This window comes from Saxophila tyrrhenica, assembly GCF_035928015.1.
Source record: "Saxophila tyrrhenica strain CCFEE 5935 chromosome Unknown scaffold_16, whole genome shotgun sequence".
Lineage (NCBI taxonomy): Eukaryota > Fungi > Ascomycota > Dothideomycetes > Mycosphaerellales > Extremaceae > Saxophila > Saxophila tyrrhenica.
Window position 1 is genome coordinate 96,727 of NW_027041748.1, and position 20,396 is coordinate 117,122.

A 20,396-nucleotide genomic window follows, 5' to 3' on the forward strand; every position below is an offset into this window, starting at 1 on the left:
ATTTCGCCTGTGGGTATGGGCAGTGTTGGCTTCGAGGTCGTGCTTCCCGTGCATTGCGTTGCTGGGTTCTGTCTGGATGGAAGCCTTCTTTGTCAATGGCGGCAGAGATCTTTCGTGGTCGCCGCCCTGAGCGTCGCTTTTGAGGTAGAACACGCCCTGCCGGCTGGCTCGACGGTTGGTCCCTTGAACTGCCCTGTTCCCTCCTCGACGGTCCGAAGATTTACACTTGGTCTGTTTGCCGGTTCCGTGCAAACTCTTTACAGACGTCAGCGGCGGCCATGCCATCGCAACGACGTTCGCCCGACGCTCTTCCCCCTCGTTTTCCGCCTCTCGTATAACCTGCATGCGGTCAAGCAGGGAAGCATTACTCTTCCGTCTCAAGCTTCGTCCATCTTTGGTCGATTTCTTCCGTTTCGGAGGCTCCGGTGGCAGAGTTTTGGGTGCTGCTTCGAGAGCCTCGTCAGAAGCGTACCCTGAGTCGCGGCGCTTGGACGGGTAGTCTTCTCCTGTCGACTCGACGGAGACCACGCCCCGAAGCGTGTGCATTTCCCTCTGTTTCCATACTTTGGCGTTGGGTGTCTGTTGCGAAAGCAGAGCTGTTCGTTCGTTGACGAAATTCATGCTGCAAGCGGTGCTTTTCTTTGAGAGTCGACGCTGTTGTCAGGACATCTCCTCTTCTTCTGAAAGTATCTGCCCTGCAAATAGTCGCGCATGATGTTGATCATCTGCTGCACCCTCAAAATGCCGCAATGGCGTAACGTACTCCAACATACCTGCAAACGCCATAGCCAGTAACTTTCACCCACCAAACCTTGTTCCGGCGTCACCAGCACGACATCTCCGAACCCTCTCAGCCTCGCCTGCTGGATTGGAAGTAAGACCGATGGGATGCTGAAGTAACCTCTCCTTCTTCGTACGAAGCTGTCTCAACTTATCAGAGCAAGGTAGTATACACCCTCGTGCATCAAAAACACGAACACGCCATTCAAATGCTTCAGAACCATCCCTCCCACCCACCCAGTCTTTCCCGCTTTTACTCCGCAGCGCCAGATCGCTTGAAGCACCTGTGTCCCAATGTCCCGCAACTCCCGTCACTGGAAAAGCAAATTGGGTATCCTTGTTCTCATTCGTATCCTGCTGTCTGGAGCGCTGTCCAGATTGTTCGTTCTATCCAAGTCGCGTTTGTCGTGCCCAACTGTCTCGATGTCGATAGTCGTCGTCCTGTTCGCCTCTCGAACCGTGTGATGTGGCTGCTGTCGACAAGTCCGCGATCCCGTCTTTCACGCCCTCGTAGCGCGCATAGTCGCAAGTCTGGAGCATATCCTGGGCTGTCTGCCAGGCTACTTCTGCTCGCTTATCTGTGTTGTTCATCGTACTTCATTTGTATGCTCATCTCACTCAATCAACAACTTCCGATGCCCACCAACCATCGTGTATCCCAGCGTTCGCATCCCAGCAGGATCGTTAGCTCGGATGATGGTGCAAGCCGGCAGCATCGGATTGTCCTGGCTGACATGGGCGGCGTCTCTCGCGGCGAGCTCAATACCCTCCATTTCCTCCTTGCACTGCGCATGGTCAAACGGGCAGACTACGATGGGCTGTCGGAGGAGTATGTCGCGTGCTGAAGACAATTTTGCCTGCGGCAGAGATTAGCAGGGACACAGGACCCGGAGTGTTTGGGCCAGCCTTACCTTCACGGTGATGAAATATTCGATCTTATACAGCGTCGCCGTAGTCGTGAAGCCAGCCACTGGGTACAATGGAAACTCCTTCTTGCTCCTTGGCAGTATCCCTTCGCTGTCCCTCAGCTCTCGCGCCGGAAACACCAGACCAAGATTCGTAAAGTACCCAGCTTCCGGCATTTTGACACCCACACTCTGCTGATGCCGCGCGAGCTGCTTCGTGTGTCTCTTGGGGTCGTCGCCTTCGGGATTATAAGTAATTTCCTCGTCAATCCCCACCGTAATTGCTTGAATCGTAACCTTCTTTGACTTCGACAGCCAGTCTGGGTTCGGCGAGAGCTTGATGTACACCGAAACGGGATCCAGCGGTCCGTAGCTCCAGCGCGGTAGACTTATGCCCAGTGTCACCAGATGATCCGTCACTCGCTCCGCGCTCTCAGGTCTGTTATACATCCCAAACGTGCTCAGCGTGTCGTATCGCTGTATCGGTACCGCAAATGGAAACTTTCTTTGCTCCTGCGGCCCTTGCTGCAGCGTCACCACTATCTCATAATACGTCTCCGCCTGCCGCTTGTCCAGTTGTAAACTCGGCGGCGGTGTCCTCTTCGCTATCTCCTCCCCGCCTCTGCCGTAGGGTATGAAGATCACGAACGGCAGGTCCATGCATAATATTGACTCCGATTCCCTGCCCTGCGGGGTGCGGTATAGCAGCATCTCCTTGCCCACGATATCTGTGATCTCCTTCTTCGGCGAGGACAGCGAGGACCGGAGGAGCGAGTCGGCGGTAGGGTTGATGCATTCTCGGCGCTGCAGCGAGACGGTGACGAGGGAAACGGTGACGGGCGCTGTGACTCCGGCGGCGGGGCGTATCTCCACGCGGCCTTCTATCCGGGGGAGGGTGGCCGATATGCCTGGGTAGCCGACCTGTATAGCGTGTGTTAGTGAACCAGTCTCGACCTCTACATCTTCGTACAGATGTTCATACCAGGAAATTGCTGTTAGGAGGTCCAGAGACCCGTACGAAGGCCGACATGCCTCAAGCGTACGTGGTGACCAGCCCACATGGGCGCTTCGCCATGAAGTGCCGCCAGACCCAATGCTGTTGTCGCGAATGAGATCCAGACCAAATGTTCTCTCCTCCAGCCTTGTGTAGCCTCCGGGGCGAATGTGGGGTGCCGACTGGACAGCGCAGAGGGTATGCGCGACAGTAGAATGCCCGATCGCTTGCTCGTTCGAGGCTACCTTGGCAAGCTGTTGTAGATGAGATGAGGTGTCTCGGCCGAATGCGAGTCGGTCTCTCGCGCTGCCAGACAGGTGAGGTGGTAAGAAGAGGTCAATGCTACAGCGAGTGCGATTCGTTCAGCCGGCCGCGGTGTCGTGAGTAAGCATGTTTGGGGGAAGGAGTGTCGTCAGAGGAGCGCCTGGCTTGTTTGCCCGTGAGAGTTGAGCCCTGCCTGCCAACAACCGCCAACACCAGCTGCGACTGGCCCGCGTCGATCAAGACATCCTGGAGAGCTGATGCCAAGCGCAAACCTTCCAAATCTCCACTGCCATACAACCACTTCTCCACTCAAATCATTTGCGACCTTTCGTAAAGAATAAGGCGCCATGTCCGTAACACTCCAAACCACACACGGCGACCTCAAAGTCGAGCTCTTCCAGGCATGCCCAAAGACGACCTACAACTTCTTGGCCCTATGCGCAAGTGGCGCATACAAAGGATCGCCTTTCCACCGCAGCATCCCAGGCTTCATGATTCAATGCGGCTCTCCCGCTTCAGGCTCGGTCAAGGACTCGCCATCCATCTACGGGCAGAACTTTGAAGACGAAATCAAGCCTTCACTCAAACACCACGCCAGAGGCATGCTGTCGATGGCGAACAAGGGGCCGAGTACCAATGGATCTCAGTTCTTCGTGACTCTGGCTGCCGCGTCGCATCTTGATGGGAAAAATACGGTGTTTGGGAGAGTACTTGAGGGGTGGGAGACGTTAGATAAGATGGAGGAGGTGCCGGTCGACAAGAAGAACCGGCCGCAGGAGGCGATCAGGATTGAGGGTGTCAGGATTCATGCCAATCCGCTTGCTGATGAGCGATGAAGTCTGAATGAATTGGATGGCATGCTATCGACGCTTGAGTTGAAATCTGCTCGACATCCACTTCGACACGACGCCAGAGCTGCCAGCTGTTTTACGGGCTTCCAGTTACAGCATCACCCCTCCAAGCATGACTATCTCTCTAAGCTCGATAGTACAACAACATCCAGGGCGACTGTGCGTGCGATCAAGCTTTAAGCGCTTATCCACCATTGGACCCGGCACCACCAGCTCCGCAGACGACCTGGCAGTACGATGAGCTTGGTCGTGACTTCTCATCCAATCCGTGTCCATCGAGCAGCGGAACTCATGAGTAGCTTGAGACTTCCGATGCACGCTTCCCAAAAAAACCATCCTCAGCACGATCTTCAGCTACTCGGTTTCGGTCTAAACGCAAGATTCGAAAATGCAGTCGACGCCGGCTTTCCTGCGGTTCCTGGATCGGCTTGCTGCGATTGACGAAAGCCCGTCAGATTGGTGGACTTTCCATGCGCCTTCATAGCTTCCAGGTGCTCCTTCACTGTCGTCGATATGGCTTCGTACGGAGGAGTGCCTTGTCCGAACGTGGCTTCGGCATTGCGTAGATTTGATAGCAGCTTTGGCATTTCAGCATCTTTACATGTACTTCTTGAAGGTTTCCAGAGAGCTTTGACTTACGATTGCGAGCAACTCATCATCACCCATAGGCTCTGCCATCGGCGTCAAGCGCAGTTCCGTTCAGTCGGCTCTTGAGATGTGTCTGGGGTGTGCTGAGACGAACATACACGTAACAAACGTGAATACAGAGTCGTGTGTAAAGGGAAGCTCTTCCCTCGTAGAACAACTTTTGCGTCTGTGCACGCGGCCAATTTCTGCTGCTGCTGAGAGCTTCACCTTTCGTTGCCGTCACTTCGCCTTGCGAGAAGGCGACACAATCTTAACTTGGGTGCCAGTTGCAACAGCGGTACGCGCTGACCTGGCTACGACTTCGAATGAGCTGATCACGGATGACTGCGATATACGGTCTCAGGGATGGCGACAATTGCTGGAGCAGATCAACCTCCCCGTCACGGTCAGGCTCCCTAGAACTACCAATCCTCCCGGAGGAAATACTAGGATTGATCTTCTCGTTTGTCGAGAGGAAGGCGACACTCTCCGCGATAGCACGAGCCTCGAAAGACTTTACTAAGCTGGCACTGCCTGAGCTGTACAGCAACCTGGACCTCGACTGGGACAATTACCTTGTTGACGACGACGAGTTCCTAGGCGAAGAAATAATTCTTACCAAACAACTGAGCGCGCTGTTTATTCATCGTCCAGACCTAGCTATGCTTGTACAACATCTTAGCTTCCGGCCTGAGGACGAAAAGCACCTTCATTCAGGGGATCTAGAGACTGCCTTCGAAGTGGCAGAGCTAATTGATCGATGTGGATTCTCGGACTGTGTCGATGAAGATACCAACCAGACATTCCAACAGTCCTGGGACTTCGACGGAGCAGACGCAACGTTAGCGGTCCTCCTATGTTTCCTGCCCAGGTTGTGGTCTCTAGATATCTACTTACCTGATGGAGCTAAATGGACTTCTCTTGTCCTTGCCAAATTTCACAGCGGAGTTGCTGCGACTTACTGCCATGCTGGGAACCAAAGCTCGTTGGAATGCCAGCTCTCTCTCGCATTCATGCCAGTCGCAAGCTGTTCACCGAGCTTTGCGACCTTTGCTTGGTCTGTAACAACTACGACATTGGCCCAGCAAATGTGCTTGTCCGTAGTGCACTTGCTCTACCTGCTGCAAGAAGAGTATTCACGCTCCACAACTGAAGTCCCGCCGGAGAAAGGGTACGAGCAGTGAACCGAGAACACGTGCGGGTTGGAAGTTCCAACATAGAGGATATTGAAATGCGCCACTCTTGCTTCAACGAAAACGATATACGTCGATTCCTGGACGTTCCATGAGTCCTTAGAAGTTTCATCTATTCAGTCTCTGAGAGGAGCCTAACTGGGAGCGAGGAGAATTGTTTCAGCCCCGACACTGTTCGCCAGGCTCTTGAGCCACATCCAAGCTCACTTGAGGCTCTATATCTGACCCTCGAGCACGGGCACCCCGTGCGAGGGACGCCTCGCATTATTCAGGGTGCCATCACAAGTCTAAAGCGGTTCCAAACCCTGACCCACCTCCGGATTGCGGCGAGTTTCGTTTTTGGTCCTATTGAAGGCAAAGAGCCGGATCAAAGCAGTCAACTCGATTACGCAGAATCCACAAAGACGATCCTGTTCGACCTTTTACCTTCGAGCATCGAGACGGTGCGGCTCTCACGCCGGAACGAGCAACCACGGCGAAGCTGCGCCGCGCTCGCACATTTTATAAAGCACCACACCACATTTCCCAAGCTGTCCAAAGTCTCACTAGAGATGGTAACAGATGCCTGGAGTATCGCTGCCCTCATGGAGCATTATCGACCTGTACTCGCGCTCGCCCATCAAGTTGGCCTGGACATGGAGGTACTGCACCACTGGCGTCGGAGCGAGGAAAGACGAGAGCGAAAATGGGAAGCGAACGAGGACGTTGAATGGGCACCTCTCACTGATCAAGACAACCTACTGTTGACTTTTGTAGAGAGGTACCATCACGATGCGCATTTCTGCGCGACATTCGAGCGGTACTATGGAAAATTGCTCGACTGACTTGACGAACGAGCCCGGGTCAGGTTCAAAGGTGGCAACTTGCTGAGACTGATATCAGGAGCGCTGGTCCAGAGGTCCGCAGCATATGCATACAGACCCATCTGGCGACTATCCCGCGGCGTTTCCAGCAACATCGCTGGTCCTGCAACAAGTGCCAGAAGAACACACACAGCGAGCGGCCGGCGATCAAGACAATCACGCCAGAAATTGGGCACGGGAGCTCAGCACCAGAAAGCAACCGCAGAGTCATGACCATGACATACTGTCCGAACGTGAACGCTTTCCTATGGACGCCACACGACCGCATAGAGACGTCTGACACCCTTCGATACTGCTCGAATTCGAGACGTGGGTCCCCTGCAGCTGTTGAGAATGCCCCGCAATCCTGGCGGTCAGTCCTCCTAGGGTTCCTGGAGTGCCTTTAACATCTGCTGTGGAATCCCTATACTACAAAAACCAAATCTCGTTCTCCGGCGTTGCGGTACTACGTGCCATCATCTCCAGCATGCCAGCAGAACCACAACTTCGCCAGTCGCCAGATCTTCCGCCCGAACTCACGTCTCTTATCTTTTCGCACTTGCGCTCCAAATCAGACCTGGTCCGGGTGTCGAGATGCTCGAAAAGATTCCAAGATGAAGCTCAATCTCATTTGTACAGCAACTTGGAGCTCCGGCCACTTCCAGTGTCTACCAATCATCCGGACGACCGTTTCCGTCTCAGGGCCCTCACCGAGCTGTTCATCAACAGTCCACAGAAAGCTGTGCTAGTCCGGACCCTCAGCATTCGTCCTGCCTTCATCGATGGGTTCGAAGAGTACGACGAGAACTCCCCAGTTCGATTTCCAGCATCTGAGAAAGTCAGACAGCTCATCCATGGCACTGCTGCGAGTCATCTCACCCGAACGGCGTGGTACGAATGCTACAGTCGCGACAACGAAGACGCCATGCTGGCTGTACTGTTGTGTACTTTGCCGAAGTTGGCAACCATAGACTTTGCTATCTCTGGCTCAGCTCCCTTCGTATTCCGCACCCTCTCCGTGACGAAACCCTACCATACCTTCTTGTCCATGTCTCAGACAGAGTTAGCAAGGCTCCTCCCGGCGCAAGAACACACTACGGCTGGCCAACGGCTTCACTGTGAGCTTCGCGACATTTGCTGGTCCGGCAAACGTGACCATGAAACTCCCTTTGTGTGGACTGAAGCGTTATTCAACCTTCCATCGGCGAAGCGGCTGTACCTCCAGTTTTTCGACAGCATCGAGCGTGCTTGGGACGACACTGTCTGGACGAATCCGTACATGTACCCTAATGAACTGCGCGAGCTGCCAGATGGCACCTCGAGCATTACATCGATAGAACTACGGCAGTGTTCCTTCGCGCCTAGCGATATCATAACCATTTTACAGACGCCGCGGGCTCTACGCAGCTTCATCTGGGAGATTGGTTCGTCGAGCGAGCGCATCCACACTGTCAATGAGATGCGCAACCTTCGAAAGGCGCTAGATCGACACAATTCGAGCTTGGAGACGCTCTCATTGGATTACACGGAGGAAGAACCCATGGACGAGACGATGCCACCGGCAGCGCTTGGAGGCCTACAAGACTTCACGAAGCTGTCCAAGCTGCAACTGGCGAATATCTTCTGGCTTGGGGGCGATTCGAGCGACGATGTCTTCCGCGAGTCCTGTCTGTTCGATATCTTGCCACGCAACATCACGACGTTGAAGCTGACAAAATGCGATGAGACTCTGAAAGAAACGTGCTCGGCTGTCCAATATATTCTGGAGCATCGTTCTTCGCTGCCTCAGCTGTCGTCGATCTCTCTTCGCATCGAGGAAGGAACAGTACGGGACTGCGGGCGCGAAGCTGAAATTTGTTCACTGTTACGCCTTGCGGAGACCAGTGGCATCTGGGTCATTGTGTGGGAGCAGTGTGGAATGTCAGATCGGGAGAGAGGGTGGGGTTTCAGTGGAGAGGTCGAATGGGCTGAGCAGATATACGACGAGCTCCCCGACTTTAACAAGGCTCCCAGCTACAAGGCCGTCACATTGGAATCTCTAGAGGAGCAAGTGAAGTCATAGTAGGCAACGGAAGGTGGTATGTGGGAGTTCTTGATACACGAAGCCAACGCTTTTGGTGCCGTTGGAGATAATGAGACGTTAAGAGCAAAGCCAATGAGTCGTCAGAAGCACCATACGTTAGTCTTTGGACGGGTAGAATGCATTTGTGTTCCACGATGCATTTCAGTAGTTACTCCAATGTAGCTGGACAAGAAGTACGTTGAGCTTTGCTCTTGAGCATAGAGACGCTTAAGTCCTTTGGGGGCATGGTGCTCAAAAAGAAAGACAACTATTGATATGTAGGAAGATCTGAAGGCGTGGTTCAAGCCGGCCAATACCCCAAAGCTCACCGCACTTCTTCTCTCCAGGCAACTTGATCTTGTATTACAATGGACAAAATCACAATGTCACAACAGCAACTTCCTGCGGAGCTACTATCATACATCGTCTCCTTCGCGACGACTGAAACATTGGCCAATGTAGCCCTCTGTTCGAGAGAATTCTACGATTTCGCGCTGCCTTACCTCTACGAGACGCTGGACGTTCGACCACGGAGAGCAGTGGTAAGCATCGATGGGTAGTACTCTTCCTCAACACCCCATCGAGCTCCACACGACGATTCGCGGCCCAGTACCTTCGTTCGGAGTATCGAGACACATGCTAACGCTGTCACGCACTTTTACAGGGCCGCCGTCACCACCACGACCGCTTTGGGCTCGGCCGCCTGCTGGAATTGTTCATGAAGAAGCCTCAAATCGCCGTTCTTGTTCGGAAACTCAGCATATGGCCAGCTTTTACAAACAATGCTGGACATGGGGTTTACCAATGTCGATGCGGCAAGTACGCCATGATTTCCGAACAGAGGGATTTACCAGACCACGTAGAGCAGCTGCTGGCAGCCCTCGAGGACTACGACCGCAAGTTCTGGGAGCTACCTAGCCTGGAAGAGGCCTATATCGCCTATAGTGAGGATGCCATGTTGGCTTTCCTCCTGTGTACATTGCCACGGCTGAAGTCGATAGACCTCGCTACAGCTATGAACATGGAGTGGGTACCCAAAGTCGTCGCCCTCAGGTGTGCTTACCATACTCTGGTGTCAACCTCTCAGCAGGAGCTCGAGGATGCCCTGCCTCTTCGCTTCAGACCAGTCGCTGGTCTCCCAATGTTTCCCGAACTGCAAGATGTCCGCTGGAGCAGTACAGGACCCGAGCACAGTAACCTTCTTGAAGAGATGTTGGACATATCCTCCGCAAAGCGAATCTCTTGTGACAACTTCCGGAGTGCCAACGGTGTACACAACCCTTGGGGCCACCTACCCAGAGATGAGAAAGGACTCCGCAAATTGAAGCCTGCCAGCTCCAACATGGAAAAGCTCGAGCTGCGTTATTGTGAGCTGAACAATTCTGACATGAGTGGAGCGCTGCGGTTCCCCAAGGCTCTCAAAAGCTTCGTCTACGAGATCCACCCGGAGCACATTGAGCAGTCTAGATCGGACTATCAGCAGCTTCGCCAAAGTCTAGGCCAGCATGAACAGAGTCTGGAACACCTCTGCCTTGACGCCGACGACAACGATTGGCCTTACCTTCCAACATTTGACACGCCGTGGATCGACAGCTTGCAGAGCTTTCAGAAGCTCACCCATGTGCGCTTGTCGGCCGGCTTAATATTCAATCAGCTTGCCCTGAAGCCGACGCCCGGTTGGGAGTCGTTGGAAGACTTTGCCAATGCAGGGTCGCCAGAAACCGTCTTCATGGAACTGCTGCCGCGCCACATCGAAACGTTCGAGCTCGGGGTGGGCGACGCTTTCGTTGACCGGACTTGTGCTTCGCTAGAGCATTTGCTGTCGCATCGTGCGAGTGTTCCTGCGTTATCGAGCGTTAGCTTGGATGTCAGGAAGAGCTCAGCTGCGATCTATCGAGAACGCTTGTTCCGGACTCTTCCGCAGCTTGGTCAAGACAATGGTGTTCGAGTCAGCATCCGAGAGCGGTACAGCGAAGACATTTTCGTTACCGAGCCTTACGGGGCTTCCCTGCCCGGACCGGATACCCTGTGATTCGTTACGTTTCCATGGATCGCAGACATGGACATACGGATCAAGCCTTACTCTTAGCCGAGATAGAAGTTCTTTCCATGGAGCTCTTGGAGCGAGCCAATAATCATTGCAAGAAGTCTATGAGTGTGCTCAACATATCCCTCGCATCTTCATCATCGCCAGCTTGAGGATCCAAGAGAGCCATCTGCTCCTGCAAAGACTTCCGAACGTTCTCCAGTCCACCAAGTCCGCTGCTGATGTGCGTCTTCGCCCCGCCGTCTTCTGCAATGAGCCACGCAAGCACCACATCAATGGTCTGCAGACAAAACAAGCCTCCGTCAAGCCGCCGCGAGAAGAACTCGTCTGCTCGCTCCTCCCGTTCCTCTTCATCCAGCATCCTCTGCTCCAGCTGGATGCCTTCATCCCCCGTGGCGACTTTACGCGCATAGTCCTTCCGTAACTGCACGAGCTTCGTGAGCTTTTCGTAATCCTTCTCCAAGAACTTCGCTAGCGTCCGTATTCGCGCTGAAGATTCGCCTGGTAACAACCGCAGAAGCGCAGAAAAGATGCCGAGCAAGTGCTCAACGGTAGTGTTGTCGGCCTTTTTCATGAACATGCTGTACAGAACCTTCAATCCTGCAGCCTCGACCAGTTTCTCGCACACCTCCGCCGATGCTGCCCCTTGGCCTGCAACAGCATGATCCAGAAGCCGGAGAGCGCGGACTTTGCTGAAAGCGCTTTCCTTAAGCATGATGAGGCATAGCTCGAGACCCTCCGCCTCAACGAACTTCTGCTTACCTTCTGCCTCGTCCACGACACACGCCAAAGCGTCGAAAAGGTTCTCCGCGTATTCCTCTTCTGGACTGTCTTTGGGCGGATCTCGTTTCCGGTAGGCTGAGAGTAGGCGCAAGAATAGATCAACCCCGTCGATATCCACAGCCAGGCGTTTGCGCAGTAGAGGCGAAGACTGCAGCAGCACCTGCAACACCTCCGCCGCATACTGCTTGTTCTGTCCGACTGGCTTTTCAGGCTCTTTGATGCGATTGCATAGCCACATTAGAACCTTTTCCTGACCAACTTTCTCCGCGATTGACTGCTGGCTTGCCAAGTTCTCCAGAACCGCCAGGCTGTGATACACTCCGCTTCGATCGCTCTCATTCGCCTCATCCAATCGCGCCAGATTGCTCAGAAGGAGCTCGAGTAGATCCGCATCCAGCAGCGCCGCGACAAGAGCATCCCACTGATCCTGCTCAGCTTGAACATCTTCGTCCAGGAGTTCCGAGATGATCTCGATCGCACCAATTGCAATATCCGTGTTTTCATGAGCCAGCAGCCCCACCAGAAGCGCCAGACTCTCACTCTCAGCAAACTCCATGTAAAGCTCCGGATGCTCACTCAACAAACTCCAGCTCTTCACCTCGGCGTCAAGGTCCGCCTCACTGGCCATGAACTTCTGCGGCTCACTCTCATACCGCGCCCTCAACTCCGAGTTCTTGTTCGCCTTCTTCTCGAAACTCACGGCCAGCCTTCTCAACCACCCCGAGTCGATCTTTTCCTCCTTGTAGCCATCTTCATCCTGCTCGTCCAGGTAGTCGAGCGCTTGTGCAGCATCCTTCGTCACGCCTCCGCCGAAGAATCGTCCTTCTTCGTCGTCGCCTTCGTCATCTGGAGGTGGTTCTGGTCCAGCCTCGACATCGTCGTCCTCGTCATCTTCTACCGTCGCGCTGTTGGCCTGCGCGGTGCCGTTCGGAGAGCCATTCGCTGATAGTTTCGTGGCTTTGTATGCTGCTTGCGCGTCTGGCGCTTCGAACTTGCGTTTCGTCGAGCCGGACGGGAGATTGGGCTTCTTGAAGAGTTCGTCAACGCTGGTCATGGTTCGTGGGAGAAATGGTGTCGATGCAAGGGAAGCGCTTTTCGCGAATGTCGTTGAACTAAAGCTGCAACAGCGGCTCGGACCGTGCATGCTCCTGCCTATTTGGGCGGAGCTGGAGGGAATGGACTTCAGCTGACAACGAACTCAGCTAGAGCAACTTCTCCCATATGTCCCAGACACATGTAGTCCTATGCGATGTCACCCTTCAAGCAAATCCTACGCATCATTCTGGTCATACACGGTTTCCTCAACATCGCGCAAGGCTTCTATGTCGTCTTCTCCCCGCGAGCGTGGGCTAAGCAGGCGGGTCCAGCCTTCGTAGGCTCCAGTGAGCAGGCTTTACAGAGCATCGGTATACCGATTACCGACCCATGGACAACAATTAGTCTGTACTAATTCTTTTTTCCAGGTCTAGGCTCGATCGGCGTAGGCGCTTACGGCGCACTTGGGGCGTACTCAAACGATCGTCACTTCTACGCTCTGACAGCATTGATGCGATATACATTTGCAGCCACCGTCTTGACGCAATGGGACCGGGACCAGAATGGCGTTGCGATCTACGAGATTCTAGTAGCTGGTACCGCGATGCTTGCGTCTGTGCTGAACTAAAGAACCGAAAGACGATGTCTCTGCTGTGTTCAACGGCCTTTTCTACTTACCAGCTTGTCTTCAAACCCACACGAGTCAGGGGCAACCTCTTTGTAATCTCGTTCCCAGAATCGTCATAAAATCCAAGCGGCCATGGGACTTCTGTGGTGAGCAGGAAAGCGGTTTCGGTCTCAGAGAAGGGGTGCGCTCGCCCAGGGTGCGGAATTCTTCTCCTGAGCCAATGCCAGACATTCTGGGCTCGCGAGAGGTAATTTATGAGCACCAGAACCCTCTCGATCATGGGGAGGCGAGGGATCCCATCCGACGTCCGGCGTCTTCTCTGCGATCAAGACAGGACCTCTTAAAGAAGCAGACGACATCTCTTACCTCGCTATTCATCGCACATCGAATACAGCAGCCCTATTCATTCAAAACGCTCCAGCATACGTCAAAGATCCCGTTCACGCTCGTCCATCCCGCCAGTATGGCCGACCGAGCCTCCCAAGAAGCGAGCAAGCCTTCAGCATGGATGTTTCCGTCTCCTGTGCTGACCCCCTCGACAACAGGTACCGAACGCAGCGGCGAGGAGAATCATAACCCCGGGAGAAACAACCCTTCCCACCCCTAACCGTCGACGCCTTCTCCCAGATTCCGACTCCGCATCCATAGCCCGGGGTGCTGCGATCAGAGCAGCAGCACCGCATCGACCAAAGAGAAGCCGTCCATCTCATCTGCTTCCCTGGCAGTCTTCTCTATGCTCGAAACACCACATCCAAAGCCGCCGGCGGGGCGATATGAGCGGGCGGAGAACATCGGACTGTGAGAGACGAGGCTAATTGCATGCTTTGTGGTAACTTCTCTGAGATTGAGATAGGAGCCTACACGTCCACAGCAGTCCAGATGTGAGGAGCAGAAGCATCGAGATGTAGGAGAAGTCGGCCGCAAGATGTACCATCCCATCCGCCCCTTCTCCGCGATCAAAACAACCTGGAATGTAATGAAAAGTATGACGAAAACACTTTCAATTCAATTTCAATAAAGGAGAACCAGCTCTGGTCTCCGCTATACGCTCAATACAAACGCTCAAACGAATTGCCTTCTCATCTGGGGTATCATTTCGTCTCTCGGGGAACATCATCTCCATCAATCGTAGCCTGCGATCGCCGCGTCAGGTCTATTTTGCCCATTCCCATGTCCATGTCCATGCCCAAAAGCCCAATCAAAAAACGCCTTCTCCCAAACCCAAACACCCCAAAAAGATTCCATCTCACAGCAAAAACTCCCCCTGAAAACCCCCATTCATGAGAACGGCCGCCATGAAGCGCCGTCCATCCCCCATCCCCAATTCCTTCTCACAGTCTCCCAGCGCCTCATAACCCTTACGCCCTTGCGCACTCGCCATCCCGTTGAGACAGGTAAAGGCGCCGCAGTCGTTGCTGTTGCACTGTAGACCACTCTTGAACTCGAGGGCGTATCGCCACTCGTCTTCGACATAGTCGAGTTTGAATTTCGCCAACTCCATTTGGATCCATTCACGCGCGATTCGGACGAAATGGCCGCCGTTCCCGCCCAGACTGTCCAGATACTCGATCGAGCGAGTTCTTGGGGAGACGACCAGCAGCGTCCAGTGTGCGCCGGTGTTGATGGGGAAGTACACCTTCTCGGTCGCGAAGAATTGGTCTGAGGTCTGATACCAGTTTCTCGACCATCCCTTCATGCCGGAGATGCCGCTGTTCTTGTACGTGTTGTACCACATGCTTGAGTGTGCTTGGTGAGATGATGGTGCACCTCGCCTGGTCACTTTGACCTTGCTGTTCGGGTCTCGTTTTGCTGCGACGATTCTCCCGAACCAAGCGTTGACGATTTCGTCGTTGAGCCAGCCTGAGGGGTTGTCCCTCGATCCCGCCTGCGGGATGAGAGTTCCAAAGTCGTGGCGGGTGAGGTCAGTACCACTGGCGTCCGTGGCGATTCTCTTGCGGTGATCTTTGGTGGACATCTCTTCGTCCACTCTGGCCTGCCAAGCCTTTGATAGTGTGGGGATGATGGGCTCCGCCTCTTCAGATTCATATCCCTTTTCTGCATCCTCAATTTGCCTTGCAAGATCTTCTGCTTCAGCCACCTGTCTGGCTTCCTCCTCGTCTCGCGCCCATTGTTGAGCTGCTTCTTCTGCCTCCTTTTCGCGCCTCTGCGTCTCCTTCAACTTCTTGCGATCGTTCCAGCTGCTGCTGAGTTCGCGCCTCGCTGGGCTGTCGATGGCGACTTGCACCTTCTTAACGCGCTCATCGACGATGAGATCTTTTAGCTTATTCCTGACGGCTGCTTCGGTGATCGATCGTGGTGGATCGCCGTTCTGGTTGTTCTCCGCTGGTGTGCTGGAGCTTTCCGCTTTCTGTGTGCTGAAATATGGTCGTGGTTTCCATTTTCGTGCCTCTGGCGGTAGTCTCGATTTGCGAGACTTCTTCTTCTGCATTTGACCCAACACAAAGTCGACTGGCTCTGATGGCTGTGCCGAGTCCAATGGTGATGATGGTGTGATGCATGCGTACTTGTTTCGGATGCGAGGGTAGTTGTGAGTAGCGCCGTGGCCATCTGTCGCGCTTTGCTGGGTCTGTGACATGACCGGAGTAGCGCCGTGGCCATCTGTCGCACTCTGCTTGGTCTGTGGCATGACCTGCGCAGCGCCGTAGCTATCTGTCGCGCTGTGGTGGGTAGGAGGGTTAGATGGTGCATCGTCCTGCTCTTGTGGCGGATGTGATGTCTTTGAGCTGTCGTCTTCCGTCGGGCTGTCGTGCTTCTTCTCCTGGTCAGAGCCGGAGGAGCTAGGGCGCGAGGAAGGTGGTGTCTCCAGCTGAGCTGTCTGTGTCTGCGGGAAGCTTCCTGGCATACCCGATGGTGAAGTGACTTGCTGCTGTGCTGTGGTGAGGGTTGGTGGGGATGAGATGGCGGCCGACGGTGACGAGACGGCGCGCCTCTTGGTGCCGGACGAGTTCGACTCGATGGCCCGTATATCTTCGTTCTGCTGCTCTTGACCGCCGGTGATGGTGTTGGTGATGTAACCCCACAGTGCAGAGAAGTAGCTCGTGGCAGTGGTATAGATTGTGGTGATCATGCCGCTTACAGTACGCGCCGATGGGTCGCGTGCCTCCTCTTGTGGCTCGATGGCTGGGATGGCTTGTGTGTGGAATGGGACACGCTTCTTCAGGATAGACCTTGGTTGTGGTCGGCCTCCCTTCGGCGGGGTGCGCTTCGGTGGTGTTTGTGAGAAGATGAGAAGTGGTGAGAAGACGCTGTTGCGGGAGAACGCTGGGTTGAGGCGTGTGGTGATGTTGTCACGGTCTGCCGAGTACTCGCTGTAGCTGCGTTTGGTCGCGCTCTGGGAGGGGGCGAAGGTGGTCGTGGTGGTGTTGTTATTGTTGCTATACAGGCCAATGTTGGCCCTGATGTCGTTGTCGGCGTTCGGTATGTACCACGACGGGGCTGGAGGCATGTTAGTAGATGTTCCGGAAGAGGCAGTAGTGAGTTGTTTGTGCTGAAGGCAGGTGCGATGTGAAAGAAGAATGACAAGTGTGTAGAAGTAGGTGTGCGAGGTGGCTCAGTGGATTATGTGAAGTGAAGAACCGTGAAGGGCTGTGCGTCTTCTCCGAAACAGCGACCTGGGCGTATTCGGTGTCTGAGTGCATTGACGTGTGTCTTGATGCTGGAGATGCTGAGGAAGGCGCTCTCTGAGACGGCAAGAGCGTCTCATGGTGCTCAGCGGGCCATTGTGATGATGGAGGTGATGGATTTGACGCGTTCTCCGAGACCGCAATGAGCTCTCATGGAGCGCGTCGTGCCACTGAGGTTTGTTTTGCTGCGCGAGAAGGGGGACGGGATGAGAGGGTGGAGTAGGTAGCCGAACGCCTTCTCCAAGACAGAGACAGGGGTGCGAAGGGGGGGAGGGGGGTACGAGCATGCAGCTGCGATGCCGGAGAGTGGGTCATGCATGCAGGCGAATGGAAGGAATGTAAGGAAGAAAGTAGGACTCACTGTAGTTATCGTAGGACGGACCATCGATGTCCATCACATCCTCCATCTCCGCGGTTGCTGTCGCTGCTGCTGCTGTCTGCTGTCGCTGTGGTGGGGGGTGGAGGGGCCGCGTGGTGGAGAATGGGTTTGTTGTCGTGAGGCCGAGGACGACGCGCCTGATGACGAAAAATCCGGCGGCGGCTGTTCCCGCCACCCTAATGCACGTAATGCTCCAGCCCAATGCGGCCAGCTTCAGCCTTCTTCTCCCAGTCACGAACAATCTTCTCATACTCATGGACAGCTGTATAGCACCATATCACTGGGGCGGAGAAGGGGGTAAGGACGACCTGAATCAGGTAGCCATCTCCGTGGGACAAGCAGTTCACACCTCAGTACTGCGACTGATCCATCCGTCTGGCTCACGTTATGCTCCCGGAGAACAGCTGCACGATCTAACCCGATGCGGGCCTTGCATTCTCCAGAACAATGAGCACATGTATCTTATTCACTTCATTGTTCACGACCCCGTTCTTGTTCCAACACCTCTTCCATGAATCCGAATATACTTCACCATATTACTGGCCATGGCGCTCCTCTCGCGCTTCTGGTCCTACATATCACCACGTAAAGCCGATGCGACACGCAACGCGACACCACAGACCGCGCCGCCAGCCAGAAAGCGAGGACGACCACCTGGGCGGCCCAAATCTACGACCAAGGATGCAGTGAGGCAGACCAAGTCTATGAGCCCGATCGAGCGGGTGGACTGTTGGCGCGCGCAGTCTACGCTCAGTGGGAGCAGCAAGGCGGGCAGGAAGAGGAAGACGCCCATGACACCCAGCGCGGCGAGTGGTCATCAAAGAAAGGCCTTGAAGGTGGAGCAAAAAGACTCGGAGGACGATTATGACGAGGATGAGAGCGCTATGCGCATACAGCTCGGGCAAGAAGAGTACAGCGCGGACGAAGCAGACTCCGAGGACGTGGAGCTGGAGGCTGCGAGTGAGGATGATGTAGAACACGACGACGACGAGGTCGAAGCAGAATCCAACATCCACCTCGACCGCTCCTCCACACCCGCGGACCACGAATCCTACTACGACGAAGACGTGCAAGGCGACACCTCCCTCCTCGTCTCCGAACACGACTACACCTCACCCCACCGCAAAAAGATCATCTCCCCCGCGCAAGAAGCCTTCGACCGCGGCATCTCCGAGCAAGAACTCCGTGACCAAGGCTGGGACGACGACCATATCGCTCTCGTCCAGAAAATCGCCATGCGCGGCTACGAGCCTCTCCTACCCAACTACTACAAATTCGAATGGCCCTGGATGCCCGACGCCCTGTTCGCCGCCGACGACGACGCCATCCTCTGCCCCCAACGCACCAAGTTCTCCCGTGGCAGCAAAGCGCTCGAGTGTCTCTTCGAGCTGGGCGGTAGAGTCAGGGATCGCCTCATCTTACCCAACACCAACATCACGCCTGAACTCCAGACCAAGAAAATGATGAAAGAGTACATGAAATGGGCCACCACCGACTCAGGTCTGGACCCCCAAACCGCCATCCCCCTCCTCACCCTCCAATGCCGCCCCTCCTCAACCCCAGCAGCCGAACTCCAAGAACGCGCCCGCGCCAAACTCGCCGCGCTCGCTGCCCGCTACCGCGCCGCCTTCGCGATCAAACCATCGATCGAGTCCTCACCCTCTTCCATCTCCACCAAATCTCAAATCCTCTCCCACCCCCTCCCAACCCTCTACGCCATCATCGCCTCCGGCACCCTAGTCGCGCTGGTGGCCTACAACCCCGCTGACGCCGAACCAGACGTGAAATCCATTGCTTTCTTCCAAATGGCGGATAAAGCGTACGATGTCTGGAATGCGCTGGCTTTGGCGATTGTGGTGTGTCATATGCGGAACGTGCAGGTGCGGGTGGCGGAGGAGACGGGGCTGGGGGTAAGAGAGGCCGGGGAGAGGGCGGAGGGGGTTGAGGATCCGGATCTTTGAGGGAGATGGGAGGAGTGGTGAGGAAAGTGTGGAGGTGGGAGCGGAGAGGGGGAAAGTGGAGTTGCTTCTACAGTGTGGTGTGGTGGATTGGCACAGTGATTTTACAGAGTTATATACCCCCTTTGCAGCGAGCTTGGTCGATCAATCGACGCAATATCCACACCCCTCCCTCCCACACACCCTCTCCCTAAACTCACCCATACTCCCACAGTCCTCCAGCCTAACCGCCTGCCTCAACCACGGCCGATTAAGCCCCACGTCATCGATCTGAGGCGCCCAATGCACGTCTCCTCTGAAGCCCCAGCCCCTCTCCTCGTGCTCAAAGCCTCTCCACTCTCCGTGGATAGAGACTTTCACATCAGAGCTCTGGGAGTGGAGGAGGAGGGCTTCGCACCACTGGACGCGGCTCGCAGCCAGGAGGCTGAGTCTCTTGACGTGTGGTTGGTCGTTAAATCAACCCTCTCGAGCGCTGGGAATGCCGTAGGGCAGTCCAAGAGATGCCGCACAGCCGCGCAAGTCCGTTGGAGATGGTGTTCGCATTTCGTCAACTGCAGCGCCCTGATGCTGGGTGGGAGGAGATCCGTTAGCGTCGTCTCCGGCAACATTGGTGTGGAGCTCTAATGCGAACCCGCCGTTCCATCGTCGAGTCTACTGAAGACGAAGAGATTCGCCAATCGGAGTTCGGTCAGCTGAGAGAAATGCCGCAGACTTCCGATCGAAGGGTTGGGATATTGTTCCATCATCCAGATGTCCCGGTTAAAGTCCAGACAGAGCGTTTTCAGCGTCGGCGCGTGTGGCAGTAGAGCTTCCTGCAGGCATTGGAGGTACTCGAGTCGGTGCTCGCGGGCGTGGATGAAAGTTGGGACCTGCTGGCCCATTTCGAAGATGAAGCTCGTCAGGGGCCGAGGGAGGCGGAGGAGATGGTGGAGGTCTGCGATACAGATGGAACTTTCTCGCAGCTCGTGCTGGAAGTGGATGGGAGGAGGGTGCTGAGGGCGAGCGTCTCAGTGTCGAGGGGAAAGGAGCCTTGTGTGCGCGGTGCTGCGCTTCCAATGTGATAGAGGTATAATCGCTTGAGGGACGGAAGAGCGAAGAATGATTGGGAGAGAGCGCTGCCGCTTAGATTGGTGCAGAACCAGCAGATATCGTGGAGCTCTACATGAATGTGGCGGGCGGCAAGGGAGCGGTCTTGTGATCGTAAGGATGATTCGGCCTCTGCCAGTGGAAGATGCAGCAGCTCGTGATAAGGCTTCGAAAGGGAGAGAACGTATTGTGTCCAAGGAGCGTCAAGAGCTATCGTAACGTCTAGCGTCCCCAGCCTGGGCAGAGTGCACAGCAAGACTGCGAGCATAGCATCCTCGTTCCCGATGCCGTAGGCTTCGATCCATTCCGTTTGTTGGG

The 20,396-nt window shown here is 55.0% G+C and overlaps 8 protein-coding genes across 8 annotated transcripts; 4 read left to right on the plus strand and 4 right to left on the minus strand.

The window, feature by feature from the left end:
• Positions 1-220: 220 nt before the first annotated feature.
• Positions 221-621, minus strand: LTR77_008933 (uncharacterized protein; the record flags this gene model as incomplete). Its single annotated transcript, XM_064806162.1, has 2 exons — positions 221-339; positions 369-621. The coding sequence occupies 2 exons, from the start codon at positions 619-621 to the stop codon at positions 221-223; spliced, it is 372 nt and encodes a 123-aa protein (XP_064655488.1).
• Positions 622-1,394: 773 nt separating this feature from the next.
• On the minus strand, positions 1,395-2,715 carry LTR77_008934 (uncharacterized protein; the record flags this gene model as incomplete). The annotated part of the gene is made up of 3 exons (XM_064806163.1): positions 1,395-1,637; positions 1,692-2,606; positions 2,668-2,715. The coding sequence occupies 3 exons, from the start codon at positions 2,713-2,715 to the stop codon at positions 1,395-1,397; spliced, it is 1,206 nt and encodes a 401-aa protein (XP_064655489.1).
• Positions 2,716-6,943: 4,228 nt separating this feature from the next.
• LTR77_008935 (uncharacterized protein) lies at positions 6,944-8,518 on the plus strand (the record flags this gene model as incomplete). The annotated part of the gene is made up of 1 exon (XM_064806164.1): positions 6,944-8,518. One exon carries the CDS (start codon positions 6,944-6,946, stop codon positions 8,516-8,518), a length of 1,575 nt encoding a protein of 524 aa, XP_064655490.1.
• Positions 8,519-8,901: 383 nt separating this feature from the next.
• Positions 8,902-10,550, plus strand: LTR77_008936 (uncharacterized protein; the record flags this gene model as incomplete). Its single annotated transcript, XM_064806165.1, has 2 exons — positions 8,902-9,060; positions 9,183-10,550. 2 exons carry the CDS (start codon positions 8,902-8,904, stop codon positions 10,548-10,550), a joined length of 1,527 nt encoding a protein of 508 aa, XP_064655491.1.
• Positions 10,551-10,653: 103 nt separating this feature from the next.
• Positions 10,654-12,402, minus strand: LTR77_008937 (uncharacterized protein; the record flags this gene model as incomplete). Its single annotated transcript, XM_064806166.1, has 1 exon — positions 10,654-12,402. The coding sequence occupies one exon, from the start codon at positions 12,400-12,402 to the stop codon at positions 10,654-10,656; it is 1,749 nt and encodes a 582-aa protein (XP_064655492.1).
• A 195-nt stretch (positions 12,403-12,597) lies between these two features.
• On the plus strand, positions 12,598-13,011 carry LTR77_008938 (uncharacterized protein; the record flags this gene model as incomplete). Its single annotated transcript, XM_064806167.1, has 2 exons — positions 12,598-12,754; positions 12,812-13,011. 2 exons carry the CDS (start codon positions 12,598-12,600, stop codon positions 13,009-13,011), a joined length of 357 nt encoding a protein of 118 aa, XP_064655493.1.
• Positions 13,012-14,257: 1,246 nt separating this feature from the next.
• On the minus strand, positions 14,258-17,062 carry LTR77_008939 (uncharacterized protein; the record flags this gene model as incomplete). Its single annotated transcript, XM_064806168.1, has 2 exons — positions 14,258-16,467; positions 17,017-17,062. 2 exons carry the CDS (start codon positions 17,060-17,062, stop codon positions 14,258-14,260), a joined length of 2,256 nt encoding a protein of 751 aa, XP_064655494.1.
• A 517-nt stretch (positions 17,063-17,579) lies between these two features.
• On the plus strand, positions 17,580-19,616 carry LTR77_008940 (uncharacterized protein; the record flags this gene model as incomplete). The annotated part of the gene is made up of 2 exons (XM_064806169.1): positions 17,580-18,944; positions 19,215-19,616. The coding sequence occupies 2 exons, from the start codon at positions 17,580-17,582 to the stop codon at positions 19,614-19,616; spliced, it is 1,767 nt and encodes a 588-aa protein (XP_064655495.1).
• Between the last annotated feature and the right edge of the window lie 780 nt (positions 19,617-20,396).